At 46.0% G+C, this 10,000-nt stretch overlaps 1 protein-coding gene across 1 annotated transcript in view; it reads left to right on the top strand.

Annotated features, from left to right (window-relative positions):
• The window catches only part of snx29 (sorting nexin 29), a 272,778-nt gene that overhangs the window by 15,057 nt on the left and 247,721 nt on the right, over positions 1–10,000 (top strand). Inside the window, exons 7-11 of the mRNA XM_063220583.1 lie at positions 2,900–3,075; positions 3,688–3,805; positions 7,361–7,665; positions 7,999–8,228; positions 9,042–9,169. Coding sequence (XP_063076653.1) covers positions 2,900–3,075; positions 3,688–3,805; positions 7,361–7,665; positions 7,999–8,228; positions 9,042–9,169 — 957 coding nt within the window. The remainder of the gene's footprint in view (positions 1–2,899; positions 3,076–3,687; positions 3,806–7,360; positions 7,666–7,998; positions 8,229–9,041; positions 9,170–10,000) is intronic.

Genomic DNA, 10,000 nt, shown 5'->3' with positions numbered 1-10,000 from the left:
AAAATATGATGAAGCATCATCATGCCTTCAGTGGTAGGCTACAAATTAAAAAGGGCTCAGAAATTCACCATTTGTTATGGGTAAATAGTAGGCTAGTTAAGTTCACTTTACTATGAGAGAGAGAGAGAGAGAGAGAACTCATTGGATTGGTTAACACCCCTGTTCAGTAGCACAGCAAAGGCTTTCTATTGTGAGTTTGGCCAATCGTTTTGTCCACAACTGAAGCAAGAAACAGCACAAATTGAAGTGAATTCCATACATGTCAATAACTAACATTTCCCTTACACGCGGCACGCGATGTAAACGCAGTTAGCGATGATGCATGCGACTAGCGATTTGGACGAAGATCCTCGCATATCGCCGCGTCATAACGCATCGTTGCGCACATGTTACTCACCCGATGTTACATGTGTGCACACATGAATCAACTGTAATACCCTTACGGTCACTTCCTAATGCTTTCCCCTCATTCTGTGTTACCGTGGGCAAGGATGGATTACACCACGGACCTACCGGGCCCAGCCCCAAGGGCCCAAGAGCCAAGGGGGCCCTGCAGCTCAGGCCTCTATAGTTTCATTCTCATAGGGCGTTAAAATTGCACTTTTTAACAACTGTATTTTCACATTTTCTTGGGGGACAAATCCCCAGAACCCCCAACAATATAGACAGGCATGCCGACAGCTTTTGCTGGGCCCAGGACAAAATCATCTGAAAGGACCCCCTACCAAATAAATGCAATGTAATGGGGACCCAATCCTGGGCCCGGGACAACAAACCGGTTGATCCCCCTGTCGGCGGGCCTTAATATAGGGTCTACAACATCTGGCTTACACTGTTTTTTTTTCTGTAAACCAACGATGCTCATGGAAAGGAGGGGCCTTCCTTGTTGTCTGGCCCAGGGGCCCATGAAGTCATAATCCGTCCCTGACCGTGGGACTAATTATCTAACCAATACAGTACCAGCAGCTTGCTACATAGCCTACTTTTGAAAGACAATATTTTCCCCGTCACATTAGGCCTACATGTCTCGCGATCGACTGCCACTCCCCTCGAGATCGACTGGTAGCTCGCGATCGACTGGTTGGGCACCCCTGCTCTTCACCATCAACATCATGGACATTTAAATATTCAAGTTCTTTTGTTTCAGTAAAAGTAAAAGTTTGTTATCTTATGTCTGAAACAAAATAACTTGAATATTTAATATGACCTCAAGACATAATGAACGTCATACATCTATCGTGAACATTTATTTCTCGTACATAGTATAGGTATATGAACGTTATTACTGGCTCTTCGCCCAATAGGAAGCCACACAACATATATACATATTGTATGCTGCTGATTATGAACTTGTAAGGCCTGAAATATTCTTGCTGCAGGACACTTGTGCATGTGCATGCAAAATGTGCATGCACATTTTGTGTATGAACGTGTTCCCTTGCATATTTTATGCCAATTTTGCGTCAGGGTGCATCTCCTTGAAAATAAAAAACGTTGCAAAATTCAGCTCTGCTCCTGCAGTATTTGTTCCTTTGCACTATCATAACTTCCTTGCAAATTTCTAACAAATTAGATTAATGTGAAAGGGTGGCACAAGAGGCTTGACATTTCGAATGGCAGAAATCGTTGCAAAGTTTGTTTTTAGGCTGTGTTGATCAAATCTAGTAAGGGAAGTCATTTGGAAGAATGCTTCAGTTGCCTTTCCAGAACATCACACACCCAAAAGATGGCTAAAAGATGGCTTCATGGACGTTCGAATATAAGCGTGTAGGGGCTAAAACCTTGCTAAAGGAATTTCATATCTGGGAAAGTGGAAGGGCAATTTGAGCATTCTGCCAAATGATACTCCTGAATACTTTTGATCAAAATAGTCTAAATACACATTTTTCACTTGTTTGGCTAAAATCGCCCATTCACTGCCAACTTCAAGCCTATTGTGCTACCCTTTAACACTGACCAAATTTGCTAAGATTTAGAAGAGTTATGTTGGTACAAAGGAACTATGCTGCAAAAGCAGAGCAGGAGTTTCAAATGTTGGGACGTTTGATGCACCCTATTTTGCGTGCGGTAACCAGTAGCACACCTCAACACAAGGTACACACACACATGGTGCAGTATTGACTCAACTGCCAGGGGACGATCATCCCAACATCCATGTTTAGGTTAAGGTAGAGTCAAACAATGGTGGAAAATATTAATGAGAGCCTTGATTGGCTTTCTGCAAGCCAGTCCTTAGTTGCTTTGGATAAAAGGTTCTGCGAAATGTAATGTAATGTAATGTAAGTATTTTTGGGGGGCTTTACAAGCCTTTATTGGTGTTTTATATGACAGGACAGTGAAGCAGAGATAGGAAGTGAGTTGGGAGATAGAGAAGTGGAAGGGGTGGCAAAGGACCCGGGTCGGAAATCGAACCCGGGTCGGCCAAGTAGAGGACAAGTGACCTACCGTTAAGCCACGGTAGGGCCAATGTAATGTAATGTAATGTAACGCACAGGTACAGGTTGGTGGCAAATATTAATGAGAGCCTTGATTGGCTTTCTGCAAGCATATCCCAGTCCTTAGTTACTTTGGATAAAGGGTTCAGCGAAATGTAATGTAATGTAATGTAACGCACAGCACAGCACAGCACAGCACAGCATTACATTACACTTAGCTGATGCTTTCATTTATTCAAAGCGACTTACAGTTATTATTTTTCAGCGTATTGGTTACAGTCCCTGGAGCAATGTGGGGATAGGTGCCTTGCTCAAGGGCACTTCAGCCATGCATGGAGATGTAGGGAGAGGTTTGGGGGGAATCAAACCTGCAACCCCTAGATTGAAAGACCAACTCTCTAACCACTAGGCCACGGCTGCCCTACACAGCACACTATAACACTTCCCTTGTCACCCCCACACAGGCCTGAACTCCATCCTGTTTGCCATCAACATCGACAACTACGACCTGAACGGCCAGAGCCGCGGGCCAGGAGGAGGAGGGGTGGGAGGGGTGGCTGGCGTGGGCAGTGCCGCCGTGTCCAACCTCCTGAAGGAGTCCACGCAGGGCATGAGCAGCCTGTGGAAGGAGTCCACGCAGGTAGGTCTTGCACTTTAAATGTCTGTATGAGCACTGTCTATGTCCATACTGTCTTATGTCCATGTATGAGTACTGTCTATGTCTATATTGTCTATGTCCTTACCTAGATTAGTCTATGTCTGCATGGGAAAGCAAGAAACGTAATTTCAAATTCTTTGTATGACCAGTGCATGTAAAGAAATTGACAATAAACCAACTTGACTTGAGGTAGGGGTGTAAATAATAATCGAAACGTATCGATATATCGCAATATAATCTGACTTGAATCGAATTGAATCAAATCGCATCGTATAATGGGGCATTCTTAAGTATCGAAAATAATCAAATCACTGACCGCTGCCCAATGCCCTAGCTCCATAACATAATAGAAGTGGAAAAGGAATTGGAAAAAAGTCTAATGGAATCGTATTGTATCGTAGCGTGGGGCATTCTTAAGTATTGAAAATAATCGCATCGTATCGCATCGAGTAATGAGATATCGATATTGAATCGTATCGTAGCGTGGGGCATTCTTAAGTATTGAAAATAATCGCATCGTATCGCATCGAGTAATGAGATATCGATATTGAATCGTATCGTCATGGAATCTGTGATTTACTCCCCTACACGCAGGGCGTCAGCAGTCTGCTGAGGGAGATCGGCTCCGCTACGGCGGTGGTGCCCGGCTTTGCCCCGAGAGCCGACGGGGCGTCCGACCCACTGCCTGTGATGCCACGCAGCACCTCTGCAGGTAAGGGATGGACAGCACGCACGCACACGCGCACTATGCACGCACACGCGCACTATGCACGCACACGCGCACTATGCACGCATGCACGCACTATGCACGCATGCACTAGGCACGCATGCACTAGGCACGCACTAGGCACGCACTACGCACACACTACGCACACACTACGCACACACTACGCACACACTACGCACACACTATGCACACACTATGCACGCACGCAGGCATGCAGGCATGCAGGCACTACGCAGGCACTACGCACACACACGCACACTTCACAGCATGGCACAGCACAAAATGGCAGCATTAGCTCCACGAACATTGCGCACACATACTATACTGTACACACAGAAGCACACACTGACACTACATTAGAAACGCACGCACGCACGCACGCACGCACGCACGCACACACACACACACACACACACACACACACACACACACACACACACACACACACACACACACACACACACACACACACACACAGAGTTATGCGGATAGCAGCACGCTCCAGAATTGCAATGGTTGCCTCCATTGTTTTTACATAACTCCTTTGCTGCCTCCTAATTGAGTTGGAGTGCTTCACCGCTCTCTTCTGGCTTTATTTCCCTTCTGTTTATTCATCCTCTAACACTACTCCGAAAAAAAAAAGAAATAGCTCTGGCTGAAATTGTCAGGCGTCTTATCAGTGCCAAGCAACAATTTCTAACAGCGAAATGTTGTCCGCCGTTGCCAAGCAACAGTTGTTGTCTCTCTCTGTGGCCAAGTTGAGTAAGACAGTGTTGGGGAGGGGAAAAGCATACCTTGAGTTTGATAGAGGATATGCAGGGGTTGGACAAAATAAGTGAGACACCTTTTTTAAGTGTGGAACGTTTCATGGCTCAAGTGGACCAGCCTGTTGGCCAATCTTCATTAATTGCACATTGCACCAGTAACGTGAAGTGTGAAGGTTCAATTAGCAGAGTAAGAGCAGTTTTGCTCAAAATTTTGCAATGCACACAACATTATGGGTGACTTAGAGTTCAAAAAGGAGACATTCTTGGTGCGAGTGTAACTGTTGCATCTTTGACTGAGACAGCAAGTCTTTGTGATGTATCAAGAGCCACGGTATCCAGGGTAATGTCTGCATTAGGGCTGTAACGATACACTCAACTCTCAATTCGGTTAGTAGCACGATTTTTGACCTACGGTTCGATACGCCCCACGATTTCTGAAATGTATCTCCACTGAAGTTTGGAAACACTATCACATTAAATCATAAGGTTGTTTTCTGGACTAATGGGTAATAAAACTAAGAGTGTATCACGATACTGCCTCCTTGTATCACGATACAGTATCGTGACTCTGTGTATCACGATTTCTCGGTTCGATACAATATCGTTACAGCCCTAGTCTGCATACCACCAAGAAGGATGAACCACATCCAACAGGATTAACTGTGGATACTAGAGGAAGCTGTCTGAATACTCTGAAAGGGATGTTGGGGTGCTAACCCGAATTCTTCCAAATCATGGTAAATTTAAATGTGCACCTCTACTCTCCTGTTTTCACCAGAGCGTTCCATCGAGAGCTCCACAGGGTCAATACACATGGCCGGTCACCCAAACACCCCTTTCAGACACAACAGTTGAAACCCAAATATCTCATGAGGAGAAAGATTGGTCTTGGAAGCAAGCCGCAAGCTGCAAATGTAAAAAGAGTAAGCAAAAAAAAAAATATTGCAAGGCAGACAGCTGTGTCTAGTTGAGGAGATTAGCAATGTGTGTGTGGCACTGAGCACCATTGAGGAGGGGTGAGAGGATGAGTGAGCGGGGAGAGGAGAAGAGAGAAGAGGAGTTGGACTGAGTAGGAGAGGGCAAATGAGGAGATGAGTGGAAAGGAGTCGAGAGGAGAGAAAAGGATATGATGGGAGAGGAGAGGAGAGAGGTTCCATAAGTGAAGAGGAGGGAGGAGAGGAGAGCATAGAGGACAGGAGAGGAGGAGGAAGGGAGGGAAGAGGGGAGGAGTAGAAAGAGTAGATAGGAGAGGAGACCTAGAAGAGAAAAGGAGAGGACAAGGTAGAGGAGAAGAGAAGAGAATAGAGGAGAGGGTGAGAGAAGAGGACAGGAGATGGAGAAGAGAGGGTAGGAGTTGAGAAGAGAGGAGAGTAGAGGAGGGAGGAGAGGTGAAGAGCTGCAAGCTCTTAGGGGAGGTATAAAATTATTCATTATCCCGCCAGACAGAAGGCGAGTAATGACAGAGAAAATGATTTTTCATTTTGGGAGCATTATAATAGGACTGTGTGTTCGGGTGTGTTTATGTATGGGTGTGTTTGCGCATGCATTAGTGCATTTTTATGCAAGCTTTACTATCTAGTATGCTTTAATTTGTATAATTTAATGTGTGTGTGTGTGCACGCGTGCGTGCGTGTGTGTGTGCGCGGCGCGCGCGTCAGTGACAGTGGGCTGCACTCCCATTACACCGTTTGCCAAGAATAGATCCTCCTTTCTGTCAGGAGTGATTAATCTGAATATTATACATGTATACATTTTGTCTTCCCTTATCCGTCTGTGCTTTTTTCTTAATGTTGTGGCTGAATGCCATGACAGGGTTAATGGCACGTTGCAAAGCTGTCGTAATGAACATTATGCGTTGATTATGCAATAATTATTCACTCTCTTATATTAATGGATGTAGGGCAAGTCTCCCAGACGCGGATTAGGAAGATCGACGTGGCGTGCTCGACTGAATTATGGTGTATTTTAGTGCGTTTCAAAGTGAATTTTTGGAGGTATTCAATAGTAATCCGGATTTAAGTCACGAAATGGCTCAATCCCATTACCACCAGGATGTGTTGACAACACTCATCTCATCAGGATTCATTTCACTTATTCTGCAGTAGATTTGTTCTCTGGATGTTTTTAATATGATATACAGTATTTTTAATGTGCCTTTTAAAAGATTTACTATATCTATCTATGTAGCCGGATGCCCATTTAGCCATCTAGCCATCTTTTTTTAAAGTATTTTTTGGGTGGCTTTTTAGCCTTTATTATTATAGGACAGTGTGAGAGTAGGCAGGAAATGACTGGGAGAGAGAGATGGGGCAGGGGCAAGGTCAGGAAATGGGCAATGTAAGCCCAAATGTGGGGGCCACAGAGCCCCCCTGCTATCTAGCAATTTATCTATCTTTTACAAATATGTTTTTTTCTCAAAATTTCAGGAAAACGTGTTGGTGTCAACTACTGATACAGGGCATAACTCTCCTCTCATTCTCCCCCCTCTTCACCTCTCTCTCTCTCTCTCTCTCGCTCTCGCTCTCTCGCTCTCTCGCTCTCTCGCTCTCTCGCTCTCTCTCTCTCTTCCTCTCCCCTTCTCTCCCCTTCTCTCCCCTTCTCTCCCCTTCTCTCCCCTTCTCTCCTCTCCTCTCCTCTCCTCTCCTCTCCTCTCCTCTCCTCTCCTCTCCTCTCCGCTTCTCTCCTCTCCTCTCCTCTCCTCTCCTCTCCTCTCCTCTCCTCTACCATCCCATCTCTCTCTCTCTCTCTCTCCCCTCCCCCCTCTCTCCTCCAGACTCAGGCCTGAGGAAGGAGCGGCGTCGTAAGAAGAAGGTGACCAACATCATCTCCTTCGACGACGATGACGACCACGACACAGAGGAGCAGCCGTACGAGGGCATCCGCAGCCCCCGCAAGGGCCTGGTGGTCACCACACCAATCAGCACCCTCACATCCACCCTCACAGCAACGCCAACGCCAACAGCCCCCGTGCCCATCGGCCGGCCCAGCCCTGAGGATGAGGAGGAGGAGGAGGATGGGGTGGGAGGGGAAGAGGCGGAGGATGGAGGGGTGCCCAGGCCGTCGCTTGACACTCTGGAGGTTAGATTTGTATGTATTTATTTATTTATTTTAGGGGGCTTTAATGTCTTTCTTTGAGATTTGACAGTAAAGACTGTTGCTGGATCTCAAATGGTGCACTTGTGCACTTCAGTGTTCATGTTTTAGTGTGTATGGCGTATTAGTTACGCACTGAAACATACCTGTAGTGCCTGAAGTGCACAAGTGCACCATCTGAGATTCAGCATGTGACAGGAGAGCAGTGGGAGAGAGAGAGGGGGATTGGGGGAGCATCAGGAAATGACCTTGGGCCAGAATCAAACCCTGGTATCCAACATGACAATACTAACATACACACACGCATGCACCCCCCAGGTCCTGGATGCCCAGGAGGCGTTGGACCCCTCGCCGTCCCAGAACGGGCTGCTGGAGCCGGGCATCGTGGGCTGGGCCACCACCCCTCCGGCGGCGCACAACGGAGCTCCACCGCCATCGCTGCTGGACACCAAGAGCATCGACAATGAGGAGGAGGACGATGAGGATGAAGACGTGTACGGGAAAGGCCGGACGGCACAGCTGCAGCAGGAGACGGCCAGCACAGACCAGTGAGTGGCGCTCTCTAGGGCTGCACAATCGAAATTAATAAAAAATCGTGATCAAATTGTGAAATCGAAGTCTTGTTTTGATCGTGATTTAATCGTGGCAATAGTGAACTACCTTTGAGAGCGTCCTTGAAGCCAGAACATACTGACAGGATGGTGTTTCTGGCCAGAAATCTGTCCACCGAAGTTTCATGCTATTGCCTTTACATAATTATTACAATTCATTTTATTTTGCTCATCCTGTATATAATTCATTCTTGGTTATATTTCATCTTGTTATAATTTTCCAAAAAATCTACAAAAAATCAATAATCGTGATTAATAATCGTGATTACGATTTTGACCAAAATAATCGTGATTATGATTTTTTTCCATAATCGTGCAGCCCTAGCGCTCTCCCAAAGTTGCACCCATAACCCATTACTACCATAGCACTACATTACGATGACCGTACACACACTTATGACTTGGTCATTGTTATTCTGGTAACAGGTAATTTATAACAGGGCTTGTGCCTTGCAGTGTTAATCCAGATATTGTGATATTTATGCATCTCTGTTCTCTCTCTTTGTCTGCCTCTGTCTGTCTCTGTCTCTGTCTCTGTCTCTCTCTGTCTCTGTCTCTGTCTCTCTCTGTCTCTCTCTCTCTCTCTTTGCCTTTTTCCTCTCCCTCTCTCCCTCTCTGTCTGTCCGTCTGTCTGTCTGTCTCTCTCTCTTTCTCTCTCTCTCTCTGCTCTTTTCTCTCCCTCTCTCCCTGTCTCCCCCCCCCCTCTCTCTCTTTCTCTCTCTCTCTCTCTCTCACTCTCCTCTTGTTAAGGATGGTGGTGGGCAGCCTGTCCAGCGTGTCGACTTGGAGTCCGAGGCAGCAGATCCTGACGGAGAATGACAACGACAGCTCCGACATCTTCATCCCGCTCGCCCCCTCCGAGGTCTACACACAGCCAGGTCAGAGGTCACTGACTGAAACTAGCTGGGATTTACATCTGCTCTGCACAGTGGTGCATTTCTGGAAAGGGTAGTTGTTAGCAGTTAGCAACTTCGGTAGTTGCCAATGGGAAATTGCATTGCAACCAACAAAGTAGTTAACATAGTTAGCAACTACGCTTTCCAGAAATGCACTCCAGAACTTGTTTGGCGTCACTGCAAAAAAGGCGAATCGGAGGAAGTATTGGTGGAGTTTTTGTTGTTTTCCTTGTCAAAGCAAACTCGGTCCTGCCTCTTTGCACTCAGCTGTGCACGAGAATAGCAACCAGAAATAGACCAGAATCTAAAAAGTTATGACAGATATGATTCGGTTTGTATCGATGCAGACAGTTTAAATATGATGCATCTTGATTTCGTATCGTATCACTTTTCTGATGCATAACGGTGAATCTTCCCGAGCCTACTCCCAACGCCCCTTTGACCTCGTCATAAGCCTGCCAACAACCCCTTAGCATTAAAAAATGAAATGAACTAATGCCCACGCATTTGCAGGTGAGAGCCCCCGCTCTCAGCTGTGTCCTCAACGCCCACAGAGGGCTCCCTAACGTCCCCCTGGGGGGCTGTAGAGCTCCCGTTGAGAAGCACTATGCTAATATTCGCTAACGTAATACTACATAGTTGGAAAGACCACCACTAGCAAGTAGTTTGTTTTTCAAACTTGATGCAGTGTTTATTACAAAACAATTTTCTGTGGTTCATAAATTACTAAACTGGGTGAAATGCAACTCTAAATAAGATAGCATGTTTGTTTTTGGTCCTTAATTTTGCCAATGTTGTTTCTTTAGTCACGTA

This window comes from Engraulis encrasicolus, chromosome 17, assembly GCF_034702125.1.
Source record: "Engraulis encrasicolus isolate BLACKSEA-1 chromosome 17, IST_EnEncr_1.0, whole genome shotgun sequence".
NCBI classification, from domain to species: domain Eukaryota; kingdom Metazoa; phylum Chordata; class Actinopteri; order Clupeiformes; family Engraulidae; genus Engraulis; species Engraulis encrasicolus.
Note: the sequence above shows the minus strand (reverse complement) of the source record. Positions and strands in the feature narration are given on the sequence as shown.